Genomic DNA, 15,042 nt, shown 5'->3' with positions numbered 1-15,042 from the left:
TCCAGCTTTGAAACTTTCATCAATTTCCAATAAAATAATGGAAATTTTGTGAGTTTTTTTTCTTTACAGATTTTGTGAAAATAATTGTCCCATTTGTCAAAAAAAACAACAACTATGTAAACACACAATATCAGTGTTCTATTTACATTATTCCTGTCATCTGCAAAATTGTGATTATTGTGTCAGCAGGAATTAAGTCACTGGTCTTTTTTTTTGGAAAAAATGATTTTTAGATGGGTCAGTAAAGTCGCTAAATAGTCAACCACCTGCTTTTGTAAACATACTCTTTGCTGTTTGCTGCCGTGTCGTTAGTGCAATTGTACCTCTATGAAAACTCTACCTCTAAAATATTTGTATCAAAAAAAATATTCTGATAGATAAAGTCAAAATAAATTAATTGCACAGACCTATTATGACACGTTTAGTCTGTTTGTGTGTCTGCAGTGAGTGATGAAAAAAATATATACATAAATAATTTTATAATTAAAAAAACAAATATATAGGTTTTTTTTTTAATTGGAGGTATGCAGAGTTGACTTTGTTGTGGTAATTTGCAGGGACAACCGTGAGTGAGCCCTTCGTTTGATGTTTAGGAAAAACACAAGAAGACAAAAGGATCTCTGATGATCACCATCAATACAAAAAAAATAACATTACAACAAAAATGAGATTCAAAATAAAAATCCACCTTCCAGTAGATCAACAAATACATAAAATTCAAGCCTGCTTAAAAGTCTCCTCACGGGGTCACCACAGAGGCGGCATTAGCTTCCGCATGGGGCTATGCGCTACCAGGAGGCAGCTAATCTGTCAGATGCAGCACAGCTAGCTAGAAAAAGTAAAAAAGTTTTGGGGTCATGTAGTCCGTAAGTGAATCCAGTGAGTCCTTTGAACCTTTGATTACTCAAGTCTGATCTACTTTAATCAGTCATGCCGGATCAAGTGCCAGTGGTTAGTTATGTCTGAATAGCTCTTTTCAATTAGTCATGGCCAATGGACTTCCTTCAATTAGTCCTCCCTAATCAAGGCATTTCGATTAGTCATGTCTGAAAAATATTTTTCAATTAATCATGTCTGATGACCATCCTTCATTTAGTCAAGCCTGATGAAGTCATTTCATCTAATCGCTTCTTTTGATGAGTAATGCCTGCTCAACATATTCTGATCAATTATCCCTCCATTTTCCATTATGAGTTATGTCTGCTCATTTTTTTAATAAATCGTGCCTGATCAGTTTATCGCGATCAGTCATGTTTGCAAAACTTCTGATTCATCACGTGCTGATTACATTTCTTCAATTAGTCATGTCTGATGGACTTCATTCAGTTTTGTCGTGCTGAGATCAACTCATTTCGATTGGTGATTTCTGCATTTTTTTTTCCCCATTAGTGGCCGGATCAACTAATTTCAATTATTCAAATCTGATCCAGTCATTTCAATTAGTCATGTCTGTAAAACTTCCTCTGATGACTCAAGTATTATATCATCCATCAGCTGCGGCACAGCTTGTGATTGCAAAGAGGGACACGTGAAAAAGTAGAAAAGTTTTCTTTTGTTGTCAAGTACTCTACACAGGAATCCTTAGCTAACAGATAACGGTTAGCACAGGCAGAAAAGTCATTGAGTATGTTTGAAAATTCACTCCAAGCGCACTCTGTATATTAATATTTGAAAATATTTGAAAACTCGTTCAGTTATTCAATGCTGCTCTGACTGAGAAGACAGGGCAGCCGGTGCGTCGGGCAGAACAAAATGTTTCCAGGCGACACATTCAAGATGGTGGACGCACTTACGTATCCCTGTCAATAGCCAATACGTTTGTTCGGAAAGTCATACAAAATGGACCACGCTGTGCCTCTGTGAACGCTGCTCTCTCACAACACAGTTAAGAGCATAGGGTGGAATTTCCAAAAATACCAATTGTTGAAAAGTGTTTTTCTTTATAAAAAAAAAAAAAAATGGTGGCTCAGTTGACGATTGTACAGCATGGTGAAGGTCGGCTAGAAAGCCAGTTGGTGGTCTGGTGTGTTTAGCAGCTAACACTGACCTCGGGCTAATGTTAATGTTCATCTGGTGGAATCATGTCATCCAAGACAGACGATAATGTTTGTGCTAAGCTAGGTCAAAAAAATAAATACTGTGTAATGTTTACTGAGAAACTTTAAAATGTTCAAACTATCAAAAAGACGAGGAATAAGTAAACGTTTTTGCATCTGTACAGCTAGAATGCCAAGCAGCTGGTTGGTAAGTGCTAACAGATAGCACCCAACACTTGAATCAAAGTTCTTCTTCTGCAGGTCTTGTTTGCAAACTTGCAGAGTTCCGGTATGACCACTCAGTGGAGAAGCTTCAGCATGACACGCGATGTTCATCCACTACTTTCTTTTTTCATTGTTTCATTTAAACCTTTCGTTTGAAAGAGTTTTTACTTCCATCGGAGCCCCGGCGACAGCCCGCTCCACAGTCCCTGATTGGCTGCGAACACCTGCCCATCAAAGTGAAGTCACACAGCTCATTTCATCAGCTAGTTCGTCCTCCTCCCGGCCCGTCCGGATCGGCTCCTCGTCGCTATAGAGTGCAGCCTGTTCCGCGCCGGCGGTGCTGAGGAAGTCGTGGCTTGCAGACCCCAGGAGATCGCTGGCGGCCGATTCCATCTCGTCCACGGTCATGTGACATGCGTCCGCGATCTCCCGCTTTGCAAATGCCACAAATTTGGGATCGCGTGCGTAAAGGCCGAGACCTTCAGAGATGAGAACCTGCAGAGACAAAAGTTCGTCAGCGCACTTGACATGCCAGGAATTAGAAAGGGCCTTCTTTTGATTAGTCATGCCTGATTAACTTCTTTTGATTAGTCATGGCAACTTATTTTGAGCATTTTCCAAATTAACTTCTTCCATTTGATCAAGTCTGAATAACTTTTTCAATTAGTCATGTCTGATGGACTTTCTTTATTTGGTCGTGCCCGGTCATCAGATCAATTTCTTGCGATTAGGTCTGACCAATCAACTTCTTTTAATTAGCCACGTCTGAAGGATTTTTTTTTTTCCAGTTGGTCTTTTTGTCATTTGATCACGGACTTCCTTTGGTAAATCATGCCTCATTAACTTATTATTGTTGTTATTATTATTATTATTGTTGTTGTTAATAGTCCTGTCTGATCAACTTCTTTTGATAGTAAAGTGTGGTCTGATCAACTTCCTCTGTTTTGCGATGTCTGAATAGCTTTTTCAGCTCACCACATTTGATGTATTTCCTTTGGTGACTCATGTCTGATGAACTTGTTTCATTGATCAACTTATTTTGATAGTCATATCCGTCAAACTTGCTTCGATTAGTCAGGTTCGATCGACTTCTTCCCGTTAGGTGTGTCGTAACAACTTATTGATCAGTCATTTCTGTACACCTTCCATTGAAGAGCCAGGTTTGATCAACAATCTTTGATTCGTCATGCCTGAATCCCCTTTCTAGATAACTCTTGTCTGCGTCACCATGTCAGTCCAGCCTCCTTTGATTAGTCATGTCTGATGGATGTTTTGCAGTTAGTCATGTCTGACTTTGGTCCGTTGGTCTCACCGCCTCCACCAGGCTGTCGGCTGAGCCACGTTTCTCGCCAAACGGAGAGCCGAGTTGAGAGGGAACTCTGAGGGTGGTGTACGCTCTGTAAGGAGGCGGGGCTGCAGGGCACAAGTGACACGTGAATTGTACGTGGGCCGCGGGACGGCCTCACTAAGCCTCGGACGTCTCGGCTCACCTCCCGTCGCGGCGTACCAGGCAGGGCTCGGCGCCGCTCCCGTCACGCTTACACCTGCTGGCGGGAATGCAAAAACTGATGAGCGACAGGCAGCTGGTCAGCGCAGAGAGCAGCGGATGCGGCTCACCTCTTCCCGCTCCCGCCAGCTTGTCCTCCTGGCCGCATCCAGCTCCTCGTTCTCCTTCTCTTTCTCGGCCCCAAGATGGGCTGCTCTCCTCCTCCACCAAGATGAGAGGAGCGTACAGGAGGCGACCACGGCGAGGGCACGGATTGGCCCAGGAGGTGGAGGAAACCACAGATGAGCGACCGGATGTTGGAGGGTGGTTGTAACTGCTGTACGTCTACAAGAGAAAGGAACAGGAGTTTGCTTGTGCGTGGGTGTGTTTCATGTGTGCATGTGAGTGTCCATCCACGTATGTGTTCCTATATTTGTTTGTGAATGCTTTACCGTATGTGTGTGTGTTATATGTGTGTTATAACATGTATATTACTTAATGTTACAACAGTTTGTTCATATTTATTTGCGTTTTTCTTTCGAATAAAGTTTTCGCTATTTCAGTATCACGCTACATTTATTTTCAACCATACTAATAAAATGGTAAGTGTACCTTAAATATGGGGCTAGAACAAATAGATTTCCATTCATTTCAATATACCAATATACACATACATACATATACAATATATCACCTCGGTTTAAGAATGGGGTCACAAGACAAATTCAGTTCGGACCCCAAGGTTCCACTGTATGATTATTTAGGTGTGTGACTGTGAGTGTGTTTTTGTATGGATGTATGCGTGAACGTATATGTGTTTGTATGTTTGTATTAGTTTTTGTGTGCGTAGATATAGCTGTGTCCATCCACGTGTATGACTGTGTCTGTTTTAGTGTGTGAATTTGTTTCCGTGTTCGTGTATGTGAACGTGTATTTTCATGGGTGTGCATTAGTGGAAGGTTTTCAGTGAGCGTGTCTTTGTGGATATGCGTATGTGGGTGTGTCTTTTCTTTTGTGAATGTAGATGTGTGTGTGTTTTCACATGTGCTTGCCCAAGTGCATGTTGGTGAGTGTGTTTGTTCGTGTCTGTGCATATTTATGTACGGGTGTGTGTGTTTTTGTATGCCTGTATGCGTGAATGTACATATGTTTGTGTGTGGGGGAGGCTAGATATCGGTCAGTGTGTCCATGTGTATGACTGTGATTGTTTTAGTGTGTGAATTTGTTTCAGTGTTTGCGTTTGTGAACGTGTATTTTCATGGGTGTGCATTTGTGTAGAGTTGTCAGTCAGTGTGTGTGTGTGTGTGTGTTTCTATGGATACGTGTATGTGGGTGAGTCTTTTCCTTTGTCACTTAGATGTGTGTGTGTGTGTTTTCACATGTGCTTCTACCAGTGCATGTTAGTGAGTCTGTTTGCGTCTGTACATATTTATGTATGCGTGTGTGTTTTTGTATGCCTGTATGCGGGAATGTACGTGTCTTTGCGTGTGCGTGTATGAATTAGTGTTTGTGTGGGGAGATATAGGTGACTGTGTCCATGTGTATGACTGTGACAGTTTTAGTGTGTGAATTTGTTACAGTGTTCGTGTTTGTGAATGTGTCTTTTCATGAGTATGCATTTGTGTAAGATTGTTAGTGAGTATGTGCCTGCGTGTTTGTGTGCATATGCATATGTGGGTGTGTCTTTTCCTTTTTAAATGTAGATATGTGTGTGTTTTCACATCCGCTTGTGCAAGTGGCCGTTAGTGAGTCTGTGTGTTTGTGTCTGTGCATATTTATGTATGCGTGTGTGTGCATATATACACCTGAGTGCGGGTGCGGCGTGGAGGAGAAGTGGGGTGGTACGTTCCAGGCATGGGTAAGTCGTCACTGCTGCCCTGACGTCTCAGACACTGAATATTGAATGAGGGCTTTCGACCTGGAGGCCAAATCCACCGTCAGCTGTCCTGGATGACGTCACTCTCGTGTTGTAATTGGTTGTAGCTCACCTGTGGGCGTGGCCGGTAGAAGACGCCTCCGTGTTGTCCTTCTGCCATCGCTGTAGCCATTACCATAGTGGCTGTAGTGGGCGTGGCCATCATGGTGCAGATGATCATCAGGGTAATATCTGGAAACACACCCATGCAGATGTAAAGGTGCGTGTACTGTACGTGTGTGTGTGACTGTGCATGTACATTTCTGTGGAAGTGATGCTGCCTGCGTCGTCTTCTCTTGTGTAGTAACGTGATTCTCTGGACATGTCCATGTCGCCATTCCGCCAATGCCTATCCCTCAAGTCCTTCCTGCCAAATCCAAGCAATTTTCACATTTTTAGGTTTCATATTACATCAAACATAAACATACCGTAATTTCTCAAAAACAATGCGCACATTTTTCCAAAAAGATTTTCAAAAAGATAATAGAGCACATTATATTTAGGTATGGATGAAAAATTCAAAAACACAATCACATTGTATAGTTGTAAATGGTTAAAAAAAAAAGGGAAAACATATACATTTCGATATGATATTTCCATCCATCCATTCTCTTAGCCGCTTATCCTCACAAGGTTCGCGGAAGGCTCTGGAGCCTATCCCAGCTGTCAACGGGCAGGAAGCGGGGTACACATTGAACTGGTTGCCACCCAATCACAGGGCACATCGAGACAAACAGCTGCACTCACAATCACACCTCGGGGCAATTTAGAGTGTCCAATTAAGGTTGCATGTTTTTGGAATGTGGGAGGAAACCGGAGTGCCCGGAGGAAACCCACGCAGGCACGAGAAGAACATGCAAACTCCACACAGGCAGGTCCGGGGATTGAACCCAGGACCTCAGAACTGTGAGGCTTTACCAGCTGAACCACTGTGCTGTTTTTTTTTTTTTTTTTTTTTTTTTGGGGGGGGGGGTGAAAATAAGAGCTCATGAGCGCCACTGAATTCATTTGATCATTTCATTAGAATTGGGATCGAACCCGGGACCTCAGAACTGTGAGGCCAATGCTTTACCAGCTGATCCACCGCGCCGCCCTTATTATTATTATTATTGTTGTTATTATTATTTTTATTATTATATTAGGACATTGTTACAAAGGCTGAGGATCAAACTCAACACCGTTCAGGTTGGCAAATGACCACGATACCAACGGAGCCATGCTGTCCCCACAATGCAGAATATATATATTTTTTATCTGACACATAAGGCTGACGTCATGTTGAAATACTGCGTCTAGTTTCTTCACATTTGGCCTCAGAAGCTGCAGGGGCATGGGAAAGACGTTTATAGGTCTCCACCGAGAACAGACGATGAAACTAGGTGCCTGAAAGCTGAGTATGATGAGCTGCACGGATATTCAAGACAGTACCACAACCAAAGCCGAAAAGGAGCAATTGCTTGAGGGGGCGACCACGGCAGAATGAATGCTAGAAAGTTTATCCAACGTAGCATAGCCAGCCAGTGAGGGATCGAGGAGCAGCCGTTCCCAGCCAGTGAGGATTTATGGAATAGAGACAGGTGTAAAAGGTTCGACCTGTAGTTATGGTACTGCGAGGGACTCCGGTTAAGTAAGCCATTTAAAACTCAAAAAGTGTCAGGAACCTCCGGTGCGTGGCTGGACTCAAATGCAGGACTCCGGGACAAGGACACGAGGTTAGGCGTAGTTTTATTCAAAGCTGAGGTCATACATGGTGTAAGCACCCTAGGTACTGCAACCCTGAGCAAAGGCAGGATCCAAAAACGTGAAGCGAGGTCTGATGACTACGAGTCAAACTATGAACTAGGAACATAAACTAAGACAGGACTAAACTAAGGTGACACAGAAACACTGTGACAAGGATAGCGCAACACTACACTATTTTCAGTGGTGGAGATTCCGACAGTCATCGGATGCAACTCACTAAATCAGGGCACAACGCACAACGAACTGGCAAATGCCAGTGACCAAAACTCCAATTTAAATACACCATCGAATTACAATCCCAATGTGAAACAGCTGTGGCAGTGACAGGTGTCAGTGGCCAGAGCAGTGGCCACACCCCTCTTGGCCACGGTCCAGCCGAGCTCATGACAAAAAGAAAAACGTTTTGGGAGGGAGAAGCGCCGCCAAAAAGCACCAGTGTACTCTTTCTCGTTTCCAATTCTCTATTTTGGAATAGTACAAGGAGTATGGATTTAATTCTTATTTGAAAGTCATTCTTTAGTGTCCATATGAATAACAGCTTTAGATTTACAGGGCAAGTCCAGGGCCTAATTAACACCTTCCTATCTTGGTAATTTAGTGGTACCTTATGTTCTATCTGATCCTTACACACGCAACATATTGGGAGTTTAGTGACTCCGAGGGCGAAAAGAAATCATTAGGATGTGGAGCATTCTCTATTTGGGCTCCAGTACACTGGAATGCCCTACATAAGGAAATTAGAGTGGCTACCTCTGTCATAGCTTTTAAATCTTGACTCCCATTTGGTTATACCACACGTTAATTTATAAAAACAGCTCCCAAGTCATCGATCACTCATACAATAATAGCCAATCAGATAGCCGCATTGTCTTAACCCCTGGCTTGACCCTCCCCTCTTGTTGTCATGTCACACAGGCAATGCTGGTTGTCAGTAGCGTGCCCTTGGAAAAGTTAATGTTAAGAAGAAAATGGTCGGGGAACGTACAATTCTGATGAAAGATATCCAGCTAGGTTACAAGGGGCCCAGTTGATTCGTTTTGCAAAGCCTAAAACACAGTTCACAAAATGTCTACGATGGATTAAGGCTCGCAGAAGAGCTCACGTACAACTGAATGTGGACAATATCAACAAACACAAGGTTGTATGTTCGAAGGTAAGTGAGGGAGAAGTATCTTCTCTGAGTTTCATTTCATTATTATCAGTGCTTTATACATTGCAGGAGAACAACTTTCACGTTGTTAGCGTATCACTGACCTGCTGTATGAAGTGTGTAATGTTTTATGCTGAAGAGTCGGGTTAGGGATCCGGAAATGCGCGATGTCATGCAACAGAACTGTCTATTTGCCTATTTGTATCACATCGGACTTTTAAGACAGAGCACTGGGTTCCATTACCAGTCAAGTGAAACTCACTTATAAAGGCTGCAATGATATTACTCATGATCTTTCCAAGTAAAAAGTACTCACCCTGCTTTACATGCATAGTACGATTCCATTATTTAATCCTATTGGATTTCAATATGAGGTTTGTGAGGCGTCAAACTTTTTTGCATCAATTGCCAACATTTCACTGTAACTCTGACATTGCGTCCTGCTCCGTCCAAAATCTTAATTCTGTGTACATATCCTTGTCTGAAATAGTTGAGACCTCTCTGTAGAACTCTCTTGGACAAGTCTGACACATTTGGTAAGAAAACATACTGCAATATTATCTGGAATACGCGATAGAGAATCGGCTTCAAACCTGTTCTCTTGAGTCGCCATTTTGGAAGCTTGTGGGACATGTTAACTGTAGCTAAGGGGGTGGAGCTTAAGATTGCCAGTCGGAAAGGTCCATTACACTCTTTTAGCCAGGTTTTGGGCCCGTTTTACTGTCATTGCTGTTCTGTCTTACCCTCTTCCTCTCCTGGTCAGAGAGGCAGATTGCTTAATCTGTAATCACCCGCCAATTCTCTTCTCCCTTAAATGGGTTTTAGATATTCCATATTTATAGTTTTCACAGTTATGAGTAGTTACTTACCTTCCATATTTGTGATGTGACAGCCTCTTGTTGGTGTTTTCGAGAAGGCCATTCTTGACTGAGGGTCGGCGGTGATGATGATGATTAACAGATGATCTCAGATTGTCCCGTCGTGAAATGTGGCCATCGTATTCACCGCCATTAGACATTTTGCAGAGAGAACCGACTCGATGCATCAGACCACCATTAACCATACCGCCGTCACCCACAATAGAGCCCCGCCGGTCATTGTGCGGTCCTACTGTGTCCATCTGCAGAGGTGGGAAGAAAGTGAGTGTGTGTGCATGTGTGTATATTTGTGTGTGTTTGTGTGTATATTTGTGGTAAAAGAAGAAGGTCCACCTCGTCCTCTTCCCTCATGGCCTCCTCCTCCTCCTCTTCTTCCTCCTCCTCTTCCTCCTCCAGGTCTTCATTGAGGGCCAGACGCATCTCTGGACCGAGATCCTGCAGAGTCTTGAGACCTGCTTTACACAACTGCAAACACCCACATGTCAATACACACCCGTTCTCCGAATACTAGACAGACCTGTACGGCTGATGCAGCCGTACGACTGACAGACCTGTACGGCTGATGGGTTGGTGGCATCAGTCTCCACACTCAGACCCCCTCTCTCCTTCCTCTTACGGAACTTGCGGAAGTAATCTTGGATCAGGAAAGTGGCATAGAACTTCCCAACTGTCACTTCCTCCTCTACAGTAGGAAACAGCAGAGAGACAGAGAGTGGTACGGGTCCATGGTACTGGTCTGTGCTGTTGGGCTGTGTTGCATGGTACTGATTGACAGTACTTGACTGTAGTATTGGCATTTGATATCATACATGTGTATCTTTAATAGTGGATCGCAACAGTTGGTTTGATTACAAGAAGTGACTCCAGTCTATCTGTTCCAGAACAACAGCGGAAGTTGGAGGAATGAAGCCAACTGGGTGCATTTCCATGAGAGCTTTATTACATTGACCTCCTGGCATTGTCTTTCTGTAGTTTATGTATTGATCAGCTCATTAACATCTAGCAAGGTATGAAAATCCAGTTTTGAGACTCCCTTTTGGCCAGACCTTCAAGATGCTTTACGTCTCCATGTTTAATTGTCTGACCTCTATGCAAAGATTAAAAAAAAAAGCACATGTAACATTGTCATAAAATATTTGCTTTGGTATTCTCTGTTACAACAGACATTTTTCCACACCCACGTAACTGAAATATGGTTGTGATCCATTGTACTGGTCCATGGTATTGGTCCATGGTGGGCCTACTGGTCCGTGGAAATGGACCATGGTATTGGTCTGTGCTATTGGCCTGTGTTACTGATCCATGATACTGGTCTGTACTACTTTAGTATCTGTTATCGGAGTTTCAACAGGTAGGCTAACTACCACGCTATGACTAGTTCTAATGTTAATGTTAACATTTGTACCTTCATGTGGTGGAATGACTTCATCCAGAAGTTTTGGTTTCATTCTCTTCCAAATCTTCTTGATGATCCCCCTTAGCTCCTCGTTCTCCTGATCTGGGTTGCCTGGTGACAGCAAAAAGGAAGCGTGTCAAAAGACGGCCATGTCGACTAAAACATTTGCTTCCTGAGGACACACCTTCGGTCTTGATCTTAAGTGCGGTGCGGACTAGCGCAAAGAGGGTGGCGTTGAAGGTCACCATGCCGTCTGCGTTTAGAGGCATGTTCATAGCCACCAGACGCTAACAACAGTGACATCCACACCAAGGTAAGAAAGTTTAATCCACGCATGAAATAGTTTTAGTCTTCAGCCTCAGTTGTTCAACCGAACAATTGAAAAACTTTACATGTACTTTATGTTTACAGATGTTTGCTTTAATTACCTTACACGCTACTCTGTGAGGACAGAGTTTTCCAAAGCCAAGGGGAGGTTGTATCCTTCGAAGTAGGGCCACAACATCCAAGTGTTTAATGCGACCCCTGAGCGACAATGACACAGAAATAAATTACTCTGACATGCTACGACAAGCCAATTACAAGAAAATTACAATCACCATTATTTTCATCATTGAAATCACGGTTACTAAGCAATTATTCATTTATTTCAAAACTTAGTAATTATCCATCCATCCATCCATCAATTTTCTTAGCCGCTTATCCTCACAGGGGTCGCGGGGAATGCTGGAGCCTATCCCAGCTGCCAACGGGCAAGAGGTGGGGTACACCCTGAACTGGTTACCAGCCAATCACAGGGCACATAGAAACAACCATTTGCACACACATTAATGCCTACGGGCAATTTCGAGTCTTCAGTAAATCTAGCACGCACGCTTTTGAGATGTGGGAGGAAACCAGACTATCTGAGGGAAAAGAAAAACATGCAAGCACGGGGAGAACACGCAAACTCCACACAGGCTGGGCTGGGAACGGCGAGGCAGATGTGCTAACCAGTTGTTCACCGTGCTGCCTATCAAATGTAAAAATGTATGTCTAAAAAAGAAATCCTTCAGTCATTATTCTGGCATTTAGCAAATTGAAATAAATTGGGTATTCCTAATTGACGTACAGTAGTGAAAGTTCATGTTTTTTTTTTATTCTATACAGCCAAAGACCTATCCAGGCAAGAGCAGAGCAACGAGAGGTGTGTTGTGGTGCATGGAGGCCTGCATTCTTACATTACCGTAAGCTAAAACCAACGGAAGAAGAAAGGAAAGACAGAACTTAACTCAACTAACCTAATTTTTTTTTAAAGATTAGGAAGTATGAGTATTGTTCTGCATGCACTAACACTACAGCGTTTTTGTATGAATATTTGTTTTTTGAAGGTAAATCCCTACTGGTATCTAATGCAACTTCTGGCTAGCCCATCAAAAGGATCTTCCTTTGACTAATAGGATTAAACTGGCAATTTCTAAAACGACGTGTCTCGTATTTAGATATGTCTGCGTCTCTAAGTGGTCGTACTTGGCCTCTGGATCATATTCTGACCAGATCCTCTTGAACTCATCTAAGTGATGTGGACCGAGGATCGACCAGTCGCGGGTTAGGTAGTCAAAGTTGTCCATGATGACCGCCACAAACAAGTTGATGATCTGCAGAGACATACACGTTCATCCATACATATGTGTAATGAAGTTGCTTGTACTGATGTAATGAGATTGTCATGTAACAATGTAGTGGTGACTTGGTTTAAAAAAGTATCCACTGGCGTAACAGTATAGTAAAAAAAAAAAAAAAAAAGTTAATCAATTTGAGGTCATAGTGATTAATTGGTTGTATAGTAGTAATTACATGCGTAATAGTAGTGTCGTAAATAACCTGTAACAACCCACTGGTGACTCGGGTAGAAAAAATATCATCTGCTGGTGTAATACATAAGTAGGGGTGACTCGATTAAAAAAAATGTTGGTGAGTAACATATTAATAATCCATTTAAAAATGTAGTGGGAAGTTGGGTAAAATAGTATCTATAGGAGAAACAAGGTAGTTATTACACCTTTGCGTTCCTATAACTGAGTGACTACTGAAAAATAACAATAATAACATAGTAATAACCCATGTAATACATAAGAGTTGGTTTAATGTTCAGTACACCCACCAGGAAGGCACACAACATGAAAAAGCTGATGAAGTAAACAATAGCAAAGTTGCTTCCGCAGCTGAACTCTTCTCCTGGCTCGTAGTCGGACTCGGGATCACAGCGTTTCCCGGGAAGACTGGCCAGCATGATCTCCTGCCACGCCTCGCCCGTCGCACACCTGCCACACACACACACACACACACACACATATACACAGTCAGACACAGTCAAGAGGCCAAGTGAGAAGTCCTGATAAACACCAGACCTGAAGAGAAGGAGGACGGCTTGAGGAAAAGTCTGGAAGTTGTTGTTCCTGTTGATCTGCGTGTGATCCTGCATGGCAATCTTCCCAAACGTCTGATGGAGACACGGGCAAACATATCACATGACGTCTCATTTTCCCCTTTAGGTTGTACAGAAAAGCCTAACCCTTACTGCATTTGGATTATTTTTATATTTTTATTTTTTCGGAGACCTTACCAAGGTACTGTATGAGTTCATTCCTAAGTGCATATATTTGTGCTTTTTTTTCCCTAACATCCTAAGGCGTCATGTGAGCGTAGCGCTTGACAGCAAACATGGAAGATCACCTCCAACTTCACAAAACGATGCAAAAAAAACTCAACTTAAAAGCCATGTGCTCAGCGCACTCTCACCTGCATGCCGATGACCGCGTAGATGAAAAAGATCATGGCGATGAGCAGGGCGACATACGGCAACGCCTAGGAGGACACGTCAGACCAGTTACGGACCTGCATACGTACTGTATATTGCTGTAATAACGGTAATAATATGCCATGTAACTAGTGGAATCTTGAGTGAAGAAAGTCAAGCACATCTACTGTTGAAATCGCGTGTGTTTAACTAAGCATTGGTGATTTGGGTTAAAAACTGTTATCTCCAAGTGTAATAAAATAGTAAACCACCTTTTTTAAAAATCAAACTGTGGTGAATTTTGTAATAAAATAGCAGCTGCACTTTTAATAGCCAGCGTTCTAAATTCACTTTTTTGATTATTAGTGAATGCCTGTGGGAACTTTCACAAGTTACCAGCTAATCAGAATTATCCATCCATCTATTTCTTAGCCTCTTATCCCCACAAGGGTTGCGGGGAGCGCTGGAGCCTATCCCAGCTGTCAACTGGCAGGAGGGGGGCAGGGTACAACCTGAACTAGTTGCCAGCCAATCGCAGGGCACATGGAGACAAACAGCCGCACTCACAATCACACCTAGGGGCAATTTAGAGTGTCCAATTAATGTTGCATGTTTTTGGGATGTTGGAGGAAACTGGAGTGCCCAGAGAAAATCCACGCAGGCATGGGAGAACATGCAAACTCCACACAGGCAGGTCCGGGGATTGAACCCAGGACCTCAGAACTGTGAGGCTTTACCAGCTGAACCACTGTGCTGCCCACTCAGAATTACAAGGGTTTTTTTTTTTTTTTTTTTTTTTTTTTTTTTTTTTGGGGGGGGGGTGAAAATAAGAGCTCATGAGTGCCACTGAATTCATTTTATCATTTCATTAGAATTGTTGGCATGAATGAAAACATTCACAACATGGATACATTTACAAAATACTAATAGATACAAATAAATTTCCTTTCTAAAATTTTAAATTTATGAATTAACTTATGACAAAAGACTAAAGAGGCTTGTATTTGTGTGTGTAGTTGGTAAGCCAGACAAAATACAACAGTATTTTTCTGATCCCCAAAAGCCATTTGGCATAAAATATTTTCCTTTTTGCTCTCCACAATTGTTCTTCCTCTCCCTCCCGCGACCCCTCCACCCCCAGACGTCCTTCTGAAAAACATTAAATTAAAATTTTTCATTTTAGTACTTTACACTTCATTAATCTCTTCTTCTTCTCCTAAATTTGTTTCCATGGTAACTCACACTGAAATCTCAGCAGTCAATGCACCTTGTAAATGTGTGACAGGTGGTGCTCCTGCCTGGGATCGTACACACAGATCACTAGCCATACTGACCAATAAGTTTTGGACCCAAATTAATGAAACTGGCACTTGGTGGGTTTCCCGGTGTTCCTTTAGAACCCTTGTAATAACGTAGTAATGATGTAATTAAATA

At 42.5% G+C, this 15,042-nt stretch overlaps 1 protein-coding gene and 1 long non-coding RNA gene across 7 annotated transcripts in view; one reads left to right on the top strand and one right to left on the bottom strand.

The window, feature by feature from the left end:
- Nucleotides 1-8: 8 nt before the first annotated feature.
- The window catches only part of cacna1fb (calcium channel, voltage-dependent, L type, alpha 1F subunit), a 43,143-nt gene continuing 28,109 nt past the window's right edge, over nucleotides 9-15,042 (bottom strand). Inside the window, exons 32-48 of the mRNA XM_061840108.1 lie at nucleotides 13,611-13,676; nucleotides 13,220-13,311; nucleotides 12,973-13,132; nucleotides 12,339-12,466; nucleotides 11,258-11,354; nucleotides 11,014-11,116; nucleotides 10,839-10,940; nucleotides 9,985-10,115; nucleotides 9,767-9,898; nucleotides 9,425-9,675; nucleotides 5,922-6,029; nucleotides 5,736-5,854; nucleotides 5,553-5,665; nucleotides 3,879-4,092; nucleotides 3,752-3,808; nucleotides 3,574-3,674; nucleotides 9-2,756 (exon numbers count right to left, since the gene is read on the bottom strand). Coding sequence (XP_061696092.1) covers nucleotides 2,493-2,756; nucleotides 3,574-3,674; nucleotides 3,752-3,808; nucleotides 3,879-4,092; nucleotides 5,553-5,665; nucleotides 5,736-5,854; nucleotides 5,922-6,029; nucleotides 9,425-9,675; nucleotides 9,767-9,898; nucleotides 9,985-10,115; nucleotides 10,839-10,940; nucleotides 11,014-11,116; nucleotides 11,258-11,354; nucleotides 12,339-12,466; nucleotides 12,973-13,132; nucleotides 13,220-13,311; nucleotides 13,611-13,676 — 2,238 coding nt within the window. The 3' untranslated portion in view covers nucleotides 9-2,492. The remainder of the gene's footprint in view (nucleotides 2,757-3,573; nucleotides 3,675-3,751; nucleotides 3,809-3,878; nucleotides 4,093-5,552; nucleotides 5,666-5,735; nucleotides 5,855-5,921; nucleotides 6,030-9,424; nucleotides 9,676-9,766; nucleotides 9,899-9,984; nucleotides 10,116-10,838; nucleotides 10,941-11,013; nucleotides 11,117-11,257; nucleotides 11,355-12,338; nucleotides 12,467-12,972; nucleotides 13,133-13,219; nucleotides 13,312-13,610; nucleotides 13,677-15,042) is intronic.
- Nucleotides 4,783-13,803, top strand: LOC133511318 (uncharacterized). 6 transcript variants are annotated; one of them, XR_009797871.1, is made up of 6 exons: nucleotides 4,783-5,605; nucleotides 5,731-5,882; nucleotides 10,915-11,142; nucleotides 11,241-11,858; nucleotides 11,979-12,015; nucleotides 13,501-13,803. It is a non-coding gene; the product is annotated as an uncharacterized LOC133511318 (long non-coding RNA). The 6 variants fall into 6 exon arrangements; XR_009797868.1 differs by lacking the exon at nucleotides 13,501-13,803 and having other exon boundaries at nucleotides 11,241-11,307; nucleotides 11,541-11,858; nucleotides 11,979-12,238; XR_009797864.1 differs by lacking the exon at nucleotides 13,501-13,803 and having other exon boundaries at nucleotides 11,979-12,238.

The sequence above is a fragment of the Syngnathoides biaculeatus genome, chromosome 2, assembly GCF_019802595.1.
Source record: "Syngnathoides biaculeatus isolate LvHL_M chromosome 2, ASM1980259v1, whole genome shotgun sequence".
Classification (NCBI taxonomy): Eukaryota; Metazoa; Chordata; class Actinopteri; order Syngnathiformes; family Syngnathidae; genus Syngnathoides; species Syngnathoides biaculeatus.
The sequence above is the reverse complement of the archived record's forward strand: the minus strand, read 5'-3'. Positions and strand labels throughout refer to the sequence as shown.